The sequence below is a fragment of the Accipiter gentilis genome, chromosome Z (assembly GCF_929443795.1).
Source record: "Accipiter gentilis chromosome Z, bAccGen1.1, whole genome shotgun sequence".
Lineage (NCBI taxonomy): Eukaryota > Metazoa > Chordata > Aves > Accipitriformes > Accipitridae > Astur > Astur gentilis.
In genome coordinates, this window is record NC_064919.1 from 66,969,770 (window position 1) to 66,982,472 (window position 12,703).

Consider the following 12,703-nt stretch of genomic DNA (forward strand, 5'->3'; position numbering starts at 1 on the left):
AGAAATTTAAGCCATTAACCAAGTAAGGAAAAGCATTTTTGTTAGCTGTTTATGCAAATGGTGCTGCTTTATAATGACTGAGTTCACTTTTCCTGTTAAAAGGCCTTATCCTGCTGTTCTATACACATTACCTCTTTGAATATGTGGCAAACCCACCCAATACCTGTAATTCAGGGTGTCAAGCTAAAGATCCTTGTTGATTTAGTTCTAATAATTTTAAGAACAAGGGTAATAAAACTGCTGTTCTGTGGACTAAGACTTTCCTCTTCTATAATTACCTTTGTAACATAGTGCAACTTAAAGCATGATCCCAGGCCTGCTGTAATAAATGTTAATGGTCTTATTGACGTCATTGATTCATTGATCTCCAACGGGTCCGTTTGTCTAGTTTTATAAAGCTACTGCAGCTATCTGAAGACCATGCTTTGGAATAGACGTCAGATGGCAGTATTTCGTAGCATAAAAGAAAATAGCTCTCATTATACAGTGTGTTGTTTGAAAAAAATGATTGGACTCATATGGACTCGCTAGTATTTTTTAATAAATAAGAAAGAATAATAGATTAAGAGAAAGGTGATATGTTTGTTCTTCATAGATATGAAATAAACATTTTCATATAGTATGCTTTAATTTTTTTCTGCTTGTTGAGGAACAGTGCTGTCTGTACTACTCTTCCAGTTGTAAAAGAGTGGAAGCCGTTATTGTGTTAGTTATGATTTAACCCAATTCTTTTTCTCTCTGGGAATTAGCCCTTCATTTCCAGTGAACTGGACACTAATAAACATAGCTTAAAATTTTGGTTTTGTTGTTTTAATAATACCTGGGCTTTATTCTATATTTGGTCAGTGTTAGTTTTTACACAGTGATTAAATATTCTATAAAGTTTTAGAAAAATACACAAAAACATAATGCACAATGATTCCTGCATCCCATGGTGCTGTTCAGTATTGAGTTAAATTTGTAAATACATTGTTATCAAATTTCACATATGACGCAGTACAGTTAAACTTGTCTACATAATGGGGCTGACACCTGATAGCAATGTCATTCTTAACATAAGCTGACCTTTCAGTTGCTGTTCTGCTCTACTTCTCTCAGCATCATGATGTTCTCTTTATAATCCTCATCAGGAATTGTCGCTTCGGTGCTAAGTACAAAGGTGATTCCTCTCCATTGTGACAGAAGGCTGCTTTTGCAGGATTTCTGAATTTGCCATGAGACAGAAAACAGTACTTGCCTTTCACACTTGGCCATGTAGTTGTGGTCAAACACCCTTCACTCCACTGAAAGCCTGGACTCTCTGTGTGCTTCAGAAGGAAATTCTTATTCATAAAGGAAAGCTGGATTGCAAGACAAAGTAAAAGAGGAAAAATATATTGTACCAATGAAAATTATATGTAACCAATGTTCTGACATTAAAAAGAAATCTCTCACAAAATGGTGATAGTTTGCTCCTGTAGGATGAACAGGAAGTATGGTTGTAACTGAAAAGATTGTTGCTGTTGTTGCTGTAAAAATGAATGTACAAAGCTTAAGCAAATATTAGCCTACTACCAGTTATTACAGCTCTTTGTCCACTATCAGTGAGTTATGAACAAAATTGAACATGTTTATGAAAAATTTGTCTTTTGGAATAAAGTGAGTTATTTTAATTAAAAATGAAAGAAAAAAATCTCAGGATTGATTGACAAAGGTTTTGTTGGATCAGAAAACTGCACCACTATCTTGTTGCATAGTGCAATGAAAAAAGATAGTCTAAAAATGAAATTTAATAGCAGTATGATTGACCAAATAACTGCAAGTACTTCTGCCTTTTTGGCAGAAGAGAACTGCTTTTCAGAAGTTCTCTTTTAATATCGTTTGATAGTTTATTTCCCCACCAGCTGTGAATAGAAAAAAGGCACTTCCTTTGTTCAAGTAGTGGTCATGATATGATGACATGCTGAATTAAGAACATCTCGTTAAACAGATACTAGTAGCTGTCAGAGTCTGATTTCAGTTTGTGTGCAGATCTTAAATGTTTGTTTTGTTTTTCTGGAAAATGTAAGGTAGCAAGCGTTAGCCTTTCCTAAATGCACTTGAAAACTCGTTGTCATAAACTGACTTGGGGTGGGGAGAGGGAGAAGGCGGAACGTAAGTCTTTTACATTATTTAATTCTAGAATTTGCTATTAGCTTAAGAGGCAAAAGTTTGTAATCTTGATTTGTAAATGGGGACTGTACATCCTGGAAAAAACAGAAGAGTTTTTTCAGCAATCCCCGTTCCCTCCAGCCTCCCTGAAGGTTCAGGAATAAGCAAACAGAAAGAATAACCAAACAAAATGAGCACACATCTGATGTTTAAGCCCTCCTCCAGCACTTTTTATGTACATAACCAGAAGTCACTCAAGCAGCTGCAGCACATTAGTTCCGATAGTTTAACAGGCAGCTTTACAGCTCCGACAAAGGCTGTGCTGAAGGAGTTTCTTCCTCCCGTGCTCACTTGCTATGATAGCTAATAAGTGATCTTTGGCAGCAGGGCTGTGAGAGGAGTGGTAATGTTTAATAGGTTTCTGTGGAGGAGTTAGCTTGCTTTTTTCTTTGTAGATCATTATCTATAGAGAGACGCTGAGGGCAGGCGACACCATGTTGAAAACAGAATAGACCGAACAGGAGTTGGAGCTCTGCACAGGTCTTGGGAACTGATTTCGAAAGGAAGTATTTTAAGCAGTTAAGCCAATATTTGATTTTATTAGACCTTAATAACAAACTTACTTGGGAAACATGGCTCAGCAGACAAGTCCAGACACTTTGGCTGTTCCTGAAGTGGATAATAGACATTGTCAAAATCCGTGGTTAAATGAAGATCTTGTGAAGACCCTGAGGGAAAACTTGTTGCAACATGAAAAGTCCAGGACATCTAGGAAATCTTCATCTGCTTCTCCCCGGCTGTCTCCAGTTATTTCTCCTCGAAACTCTCCCAGGCTTTTGCGCAGGATGCTTTTAAATAGCAACATACCAAAACAGCGGCGTTTCACTGTGGCACATACCTGGTAAGCGCTGAGCAGGTTGTCATGAAATGTCAGGTTAAGTTTTTTTCATAGAGCATTTATCTCCTCGATGTCAGTACTAATGTTTTTTGGTTTGATCCCTGCATGAAACCCTCTGGTTGAAAGAGACAGTTCTAATTTGTGACTTAAGTTAATTTCAGACTTGAAGTTTAAAATAGTAATTTATATAAAGCAAGAAAACATATATTTGCTTGCACAAAAGCTACTTTATTTCCTCTGATTTCTTAGGTAATAATTCCTTTCTTCTCCTCCCCCAGAAATACAAACTGGAGTCTTAGGAAGGAAAAGTTCTTATCTCATTCTGTGCCATTCAGGTCAGAGTGAGTAGGCAATTTTTTTCTTTGATGTTTATTTTAAATATTTTGTTTATTAGTTTATTTATTTATTGGTAATTTATGACACCCCCCCTGCCACTAAGCAGGATAGCATAAGTTTGTTTATCTTTTAACAGTGCTTAAATTAAGAAGGACATGATAGAGAAGAGTGGTGGGAATAGATATTGTATATGAAACAGTGATTTTTATTAAAGCAGTTGCTAGAATAAACAGAGGAAAGATGGCAAGGGAACCCCTTGTTAAATGATTCACTAGGACTACTTTTTTGGTAACTTGATCATTTCTTAGACATGTGTTTGTGATGAAATCTATAAAAGACATTAATTTTGTTGCATCCGTCTTCTGTAAAACAGCAGCATAATTTAATTACTTAATTTATTCTTTTTTAAAAAATGTTACATATGAGATTATTGTAACTCAGTAATACACTCCTGTTTGCTTTGATGGTCCTGAGATCTTGATGTGTTCTTTCTTGTGAGATTCCCCCCCCCCCCCCCCCCCATTATTTTTCAAATAAAAATGTAATATGAAGAAAGGAAGGCAATGAAATACATCCAAACAAATTTAGTCATGCATTCTGAGCAGCAAATGAATATGCTATTCAAGTTTATCTTCATTTGTCTGAAATTAGGTTCACACCATAGCTATGTGACTGGTATGTGCATTGCAGATTGTATACAAGTTTCCCTAAATCTTTATGTATGTATTCATGTAGCTAAAATACTCCTTTGATAAAATAATGTTTTTACCCTTGAAAAGGATGAGGGAAAACAAGTGTGCCTTTATACCTGAAGAATATTTGTTTTGAAACCAGTGTACCTGATCAAAAATTGCAGAAATTACAGAGAAAATGATGGATATTTCATGTCCCTTTAGCAGTTATGCATAAATCCCAACAACATTAAGGATCTCTAACTGCTGGTCTGCATTAAATAATTTATAAAACAGTCACACATAAGAACATGCAGGATAAAAAATTAATTCAGGCAGAGCTGTTTTATATTGTAAGATGAAAATAAATAAGAATTTGTGAAAGTTTGTAGAAGGAAATTATCATGTGTGATTATGTATGTGTTATTGTAGAGAGTTTAAGATGACAAAGAAAGGAAAGGTATTAAAAGGGACAGATATGAAGTGAACAAACAGGTTTGGGCAATGTGAAAGGGCAAAGGCTGGCATAGTCTTAAATAGTGGATTTTTGTTTAAATGCACTTCCTTCAGAAGAGCTTCAGAGCTTCAGAAAGTTTTAAGTTTGGGTAGAGTGCCTTTTTCAGAACGATGTGGAATGTTGGAAATGTTTGGGGTTTTCCCAAATATGTGAAATACTAGGCCTGCAAAATACTGTTGTTAAACAATTCATAGTTATTTCTAAATGATTTTTAAGACTGGCTCATCTTAGCACATTTTTTCCAGCGAGTAGAGAAGTAGAGAGTCAAGCAGAGAGTTACAATAAATTACCTGAGAACCTGCAAAGAAAAATAGTATTTCAGAAGTGGAGATGGAGAAAAAACACTAATCTTAAGCACTAATATATGTGATCAGAGTTACAGGCGTATGAAGGGAAAGAGAAGCACTACTGTGTGCTTACAAAATTTACTAGTTGCCTAATCCCATCAAGTCCGTAGTTACTGAGAAGTCTTCACTTGGTTATCTATTTAGAAAATGGAAATGCTGTGTGATAGACATGTGGTTTCTGGACACTTTGGCTACATTGGCAGTATAGTGCTTTTAATTCCATACCTATATAATCCATTTTAGGCAGCTCATAGGAAAAAAGTGCCTTTGAAAATGGAGTAGTTGTAAGCTTACTTGAGAATATTGTACTATGGAAGATCCATTCTGGTTTTAGTGCATACAGTTTGTTCCACCATAGTTATGACCTTCTCTGTAAGTGCTCTAATTTTCTTTTATTTCTGATTTAATGTGTTTTGTACTTTAAGAATAGTCACTGAATTCTTGTATACGTCTTTCTTGTTTAGTCCATTGTTTACACAGGCATTAAAATTTTTAATAACATGATCTTATTCAAGCCACCAATAAGTTGGAAAGCCATTCTGACGTTGTAAAATACCACCAGTTTTATAAATTAGCTATTTTCTTATGTTTTTCTTATGATTAGAAGTTTATGTATACAGGTAGCATAAGAACTGAATGTATAACACCACACATATTGCTGTGGTGCCATATACAGCAACCACGGATTCAGTACACCAGGACAACTCATTGAGACTGTACCTAACTCCCTGATTTCCAGGCTCTGAAATGGCATTGAGATACAGTCAAGAAGAGGGTGGCAGGTAGAGTAATTGTCCTGGCAATGTGGTTGTACTGGGTTTGAGTGAAAAGGATTTGGTAGCTGGGGGGTGACTACAGGGATAGCTTGTGTGAGAAGCTGCTAGAAGCTTCCTTTGTGTCCCACAGAGCCAATGCCAGGTGGCTCCAAGACACACCTGCTGCTGGCCAAGGCCGAGCCCATCAGCAACAGTGATAGCACCTCTCTGATAACATATTTAAGAAGGGAGAAAGGTCGCTGCACAATGGAAATTGCAGCTGGAGAGAGGAGTGAAAATATGTGAGAGAAACAACCCTGCAGACCCCCAGGTCACTGAAGAAGGAGGGGGAGGAGATGCTCCAGGGGCCAGAGCAGATTCCCCTGCAGGCCATGGGGAAGACCACGGTGAGGCAGGCTGTCCCCCTGCAGTCCATGGAGGTCCACAGTGGAGCAGGTATCCACCTGCAGCCCATGGAGGAGCCCACAACAGAGCGGGTGGATGCCCGAAGGAGGCTGTGACCCTGTGGGATGCCCACGCTGGAGCAGGCTCCTGGCAGGACTTGTGACCCCGTGGGGGACCCACGCTGGAGCAGTCTGTGCCTGAAGGACTGCAGCCCATGGAAGGGAACCACTCTGGAGCAGTTCATGAAGAACTGCAGCCTGTGGGAAGGACCCATGTTGGAGAAGTTCATGGAAGACTGTCTCCTGTGGGAGGGACCCCACATTGGAGCAGGGGAAGAGTGAGGAGTCCTCTTCCTGAGGAGGAAGGAGTGGCAGAGACAACGTGTGATGAACTGACCACAACCCGTATTCTCTGTCTCCCTGTGCTGCTGGTGGGGAGGAGGTAGTGAAAATTGGGAGTAGAGTTGAGCCTGGGAAGGAGGGAGGGGTAGAGTGAAGGTGTTTTCAAATTTGGGTTTTATTTCTCATTACCTTACTCTGATATGATTGGTAATAAACTAATTTCCCCATGTCTGTTTTGCCCATGATGGTTGTCATGGTTTAAGCCCAGATGGTAACAAAGCACCATGAAGTTGCTCACTCACTCCTCCCCCGTGGCCCCGGTGGCATGAGGAGAAAATATAAAGAAAAGCTCATGGGTTGAGATGAGGACTGGGAGGGATCACTCACCAATTATGGTCATGGGCAAAAGGCAGGCTCAACTTGGGGAAAAACCAAAATCAAATTAATTTACTACAAATGAAATCAAATCAAAACAAGGATATCGAGAAGTAAAAACACCTTCACCCCACCCCTCCCTCCTTCCTGGCTCATTTTTACTTCTGTATTCTCTACGTCCTCCCCCCCCAGCAGCACAGGGGGACAGGGAATGGGGGCTACGATCAGTTCATCACATGTTGTCTCTGCCACTCCTTCTTCCACAGGGAGAGGACTCCTCACTCCTCCCCTGCTCCAGTGTGGGGTCCCTCCCACAAGATACAGTCCTTGATGAACTTCTCCAGCGTGGGTCCTTTCCGCAGGCTGCAGTCCTTCAGGCACAGACTGCTCCAGCGCAGGCTTTCCCATGGAGTTACGGCACTCTTCGGGGGCCTCCGCTCCCCTCCATGGGCTGCGGGGGGACAGCCTGCCATCTCACCACGGGCTGCAGGGGCATCCCCTCCTCCCCTGCTCCTCCTCCCCCTCCTTCTGCACTGACTGCAGTTATCTGCAGAGGGGTTCCTCTCACATTCCAATCCCACTACTCACTGCAGGTTCCCCTTCTTAAATATGTTCTCCCACAGGTGCTACCACCGTCACTGATGGGCTCGGCCTTGGCCAGAAGCAGGTCTGACTTGGAGCCAGGGAAGCTTCTAGCAGCTTCTCACAAGAGCAACCCCTGCAGCCCCTTCTCTGCTACCAAAAACCCCACTACACAAACCCAAAACAATGGTAATTGGCGAGTGATCTCTCCCTGTCCTTGTCTTAACCCGTAAGACTTTTGTTATATTTTGTCTCATCTGTCCAGCTGAGGTGAGGAGTAACAGAGTGGCTTTGGTGGTCACCTGGCATACAGCCTGTCTTTCATAAAGCCCATAGCTCTCCCTCTGTAATGGCCTGGGATGTAGAACTGTTGACACCGAGATTAATTTTCTTTATCGTGTGACTATTATCCTTTCACATGAATAATTGAGTTATCATTTTTCTTCATATGGCAGGAATATTCAGTCTTGTAAGGACTGCATAAATGGCCTGGTTGTGAACTGTCAAAATGCCTTCATTTTTTTTTGTTATGTGATGAGGTATACAATCATAGGATGCAATATTCACACAGGTGTCTACTCACACAGTGGGGCAGTGGTATATGATGAAAAAGGCATGTAACTACTTGTGATTTAAAAAGTTGATGTAGTATGTAAGCCTTTAAGACCTCTTTAAAAAGCTCTATGGTTCTTCTTTCTAGAAAGTTGGACTACTGCATCTTCTGAAAACCACATCTTGTATAAAAATTGTCATGAAAATAGTACACCAACTGGGCCATTTACTAGGGAGTGCTTAAAAAACTGATGGAACCATTCATTTCAATCTGTTCTCTCTGTATCAGTTATGTTCAGGAAGGCACAAGTTAACAGGTTATTTTTCTAATTTGTTTTTAATAGGAGGTTTCCATGCAGTATGTTCAGAAATGTGGTTATATAACTTGATTTTGCTTACAAGAGTGTAATGGAAAATTTTCCAGTATTTATTTTAACTCAGAGTTCATCACTAGCCATTAATCTCAGACATTTTATGAGTCCTTCTCTTCTTGTTTTCTTCTTCTTCCTTCCCTAGGTGTAACTGAATTTGTTCTAACACTTGAAATAAAACCTACTAATTTTAGGATTTTAGAGTGGAAAAAAATACAGCATTTAGAGTCAGTTGAAATAGAAGGGTTTAAGTGGTAGAGATGCAAGGGGTCTTCACTTTTGTTGCAGAAATTTCTGAATAACTTACAGCTTCAGAGAGTGTTGCAGCTAGTCATGCCTATAACTGTGAAATTAAAACTAGTTAAGTAACCTTGAACTTTTAGCCTGTATCACTCAGTCTATAGACAGTGTCAGTCTGCAGTCTATAGGAAACAGCCATAGCAACTGAAGCGAAACAAGTGTTTGAAAGTTTTGTGGTCAGGAATTCAAATGTACTCTAGCCAAAACCAATTCAAGTTCCTCAGAAATCTGCATTATATTGCATTACTGTTAAAGTAATCATAATGCTTTAAGATCTGGTCAATGTAGTGACGCGGCAGCACGTATTACAGCTGGACACAGACAAGACCCATTAAGTCCTCTGGTATGTGCTTGACAAACTCAGTTTCTGGATTTTCTTGGTTGGCTCTTCGTATGCCTTTTCTAAGCTGCCTATTACCCCAGTGCAGTTTGGCAGGAGAGATTATTAGGGTGGGATCATATATGCTGGGATTTGTGAGCAGACAGGGCCTTCAGTTACAGAAAAGGAGACTGTCGGTTCTCCAGCTGTGTGAACAGCCAGTGTGTGTGAGACATGTCCAAAGGTCTGTGGAAGGATGTTTAGATACTTTAAATGATACAGCTTTAGTCAAGTCATGTGGGAAGTCAGCTTTCCTTTATTTTCCATGAAAAATTCCTTTCTGTAGGAAAGGGAGGAGAAGCATTCAGAAGCATAAATATTTGGAGCAGGATAGTAAGGTCAGCGCAACATAGCATCTAAATTGTATCTATTTCTTTGGAAGGATGAAGTCATGGCTTGTGCTAGATTTTTTTCAGCCTTTATTATTTGCTGCCTTAATACTTCTCAGTGAACACAAAATGTTCAAACACTCATTTTTTCTCTGTTGTATATAACTTTGGACAGAATATTTGCTGCCTTTGTGATTTGTATGTGTGTTTTCAGATACAACAAGTAGTGATATATGACATTTTTTTCCTTCTAATAAAGTGGGTTTGTTATTCATGGGTCCATGGTCAGTGTTCCCCTTTGATATCTGTCCCCTCTCCAGCTCTTCTCAGGTTCATTTACTACTTTCTGATGTTGAGGGGTTTATGGTTTTGCTCTTTAGATTTTTATATTTTTTTTAAAACAGGCACCCCCAAACCTAACCATTTAATATGATTACTGGCTGTAAGAATATAAGCATGTGCTCAGTTATATAGCGTACTTTTTGAATTCAGCCAACCTTTGTCCCCACCCATAGTAAATAGTTTTACATTGACTTTGGCATTCAGATATGAAAACGATAGATGCCTTAGAAATAGTTTAGACAGATATGGGTAAGGCGTGCCATTTTAAGTTTCAGGAATGTAACTGACATAAGGGTACCGATAAACTCAGGTCTTTATTTTTATTGCAAAATGTCTTTTCATGCACCCTTAGCACTAATTGCAAAAAACAACAAAACTTCAAGTGTTAGTTATAGGTAGATTGCAGAAGATCAACATATTTAACTTGATGTGGCTCTGCACTGCCTGGTTCAGTGTATTTATGCTGAAGCTACTAAACTATAGTGACGCTATACCAAATTGAAACTATAGACTTTTTCTCAATACAATTTTTTTCCAATTTTAAGGATATATTTTCTTCAAAGATTTTTGATGCCTGTCTATGCTTTCCTCTCCTTCACAGTGCTTTTCAGGGAACTGAAGTAATTACAATTTGATGTATGAAAAGCATTTCAAAAGGAAGATTCATCAAAGCAGTGTAGGATCATAACTATGCTAAGAACACTAGGGAAGGATAGGAATCATAGTCTCTGTGCTCTATGTACATATTCTCTATACTAACAGCCGAAATATTCTAAAGAGTTGTGCTGAGTATTTAAAACTTCTGTGGAAAAAAACCTGAGTGTTATGGAAGAATATTTCAAACAGAAGCCAGATCATGACATAATTTCCCAATTTAATTAGATGCATGTACTCATGAGATTAAAGGCAGTGTTTAATCAGGTTACAGATGCAATAAAATTTAATTAACAATAACATCCTTTTGGAACTATTGAAGTAAAATGTAAAGTTTAAGGGAAGATTATTTGAGTAAGATGAAGATAAGTTGCACATTTGCATATGTGACCTTATTTGTTTCTGTTCAATTAAGAAAATAATCTGAGTTTCTTCTACTAGTGCTTTGTTTTTTCTCATGTGAGTTTTATTCACACTTTCTAAATCAGCTGACCAAATATTACTTAAGGTTTTAGTCAAGGTAACAACTGGCATATTACAGAGAACTCTCTTCCATTGGTTTTCAGACATTTTAGAATGGGTTACCTTACTCCTTTTCTAGAATAGTATACGTTCCTCTCCACATAGACTGTAAAGATATCATCATAGATGTATGAATCATTCCCAGGAAATAATTTAATTCACAATATTGTCATAGTGACATACTACAAATGTGTAAGATAACTCAATCCACATATCCACTCTTTTCTGGAAATACTGTTATGTAAAGAGGAGTACGCTTGTGTAAAAATAGGCAACAGATTTGCAAAGACAGTGTGTGTGTTTGATGGGATCTGTGCACACATATGCATGGGTTAGTGGTGCAAAGGCACAGAATGAGCTAGGGGAACTTGATGCTGTCTAGTGTCTACAGAGTGGCTTGCAATAAGCTGAGGATGCTGCACAATGGTGTTAGCTACTGACAAGTTAATTTGCCAGAGAGAAATAATACTGTTTCTCCACAGCTCAAACTGGAGGGGAGACAGATGAGGAGAAGATTTATCTCCCCACAAAGAAGTAAGAGGCAAAGATGCATTTTCCCAGATAAGAGTTATGTTAGAGCAGAGCTACTGGTATCAGAAAGGAACCCCAAAACAACTTCAGAAAGATCAATGAACAATCAAAGACTAAATTCTAAGTCTTTACTGTACAGGAACAAATAATTGAGTAAAGAAGAACAATACAAAACCAATACATTTGGCTGGCTAGATTTGCTAGTACAAGAGCAGTACTTTTATAGCAGTACCTGCTGCACCTCTCATTTTCTTCCAAAAGAAAATGTATCTCAACCATTTTCATTGAACCTTTCTCTCTTGTGGATGATGTCTTTGCCTTGTAGATCTGATACTTCCTAAGTTTTAATAGCTGAAGTGCTTTGCCTGCACTATTGTCTGATCTATTGTCTTTAATGAAGTGTTCTGTCTCAGACAGAATTTAGGAGAAATTCTAAATAATTTAGCAGAAGTGGAACTGAGTTCCTATGCTTACACTTTTGTTTACCTCAAAAGTAGTAGTTACCTCAAAAGCAGTAGTTATCTCAAAAGCAAAAACTGCTTTGCAAGAGTGCTTTTGAATTCACAAATTTTTATTATATCTTACTATAATTTATTATATCTTGCTATATCTTGCAACTTATTGCAAGTTATCAAGTGTGACTGCAAAGGTTTTAACTATTGTACCCTTCCAGCATGATAAATTCTCTGATTTCCTTAAGCTTCTTTTAAAGAATTTGCAAAAAATTCCAGTAGTTTTTGTAGAATGTTTTTATTAGCTAACTGTGTAATAACTTGGGAGGCCTGCTAGGCTCAAGCAGTCTTCCACATTTGGTTCTTGTTGGATCACTCTGATTGCATTTTGCAAACTTGCTATCTTTACTTTCATTTTGCATGTGTATATTACTATTTTATTTGTGGTTTGCTAAAACAGGTTATTTGTTCTTGCCCCAGCCTGTGCAATCCTGTCTGTTTCTTCTGCAGTTTGACACATTATCAATGTTTTATGCAAGCTGAAATTGATCTCTCATGGTAGCATTTTCCTCCATTTTGAATCTCAAGACTCCACTGTACCTTGGCCTTAAATTAAGGATTTCGTAGATATTGTATAGTGTCATATAATACATAATCTCAAAGTTTCAAATGTGTTATAAAAGCTTCAGAAGTTTCTTTTCCTTTTTGATTTTTCATAGTTATTTGTATCTCTTAATAGCTATATTTCTTATGGGAGTAAATATTCTTACAATTTCTTTAGCACAGTCTAGCAACTAGCTGGCTTTTCCTTTCATACATTCTTGAGCAGCTTTATCTGCTTTGGGATTTGTAGGTATTACTCTTTTTTTTTTTTAAATCTTGTTATGTGTCTTCTGTATCTCATGAAATTTTGG

General features: G+C 38.3%; 1 protein-coding gene across 1 annotated transcript in view; it reads left to right on the forward strand.

The window, feature by feature from the left end:
* Nucleotides 1–2,762: 2,762 nt before the first annotated feature.
* Nucleotides 2,763–12,703, forward strand: part of PDE4D (phosphodiesterase 4D) — a 375,269-nt gene continuing 365,328 nt past the window's right edge. Inside the window, exon 1 of the mRNA XM_049795354.1 lies at nt 2,763–3,031. Within this exon, the coding sequence (XP_049651311.1) occupies nt 2,763–3,031 (269 nt within the window). The remainder of the gene's footprint in view (nt 3,032–12,703) is intronic.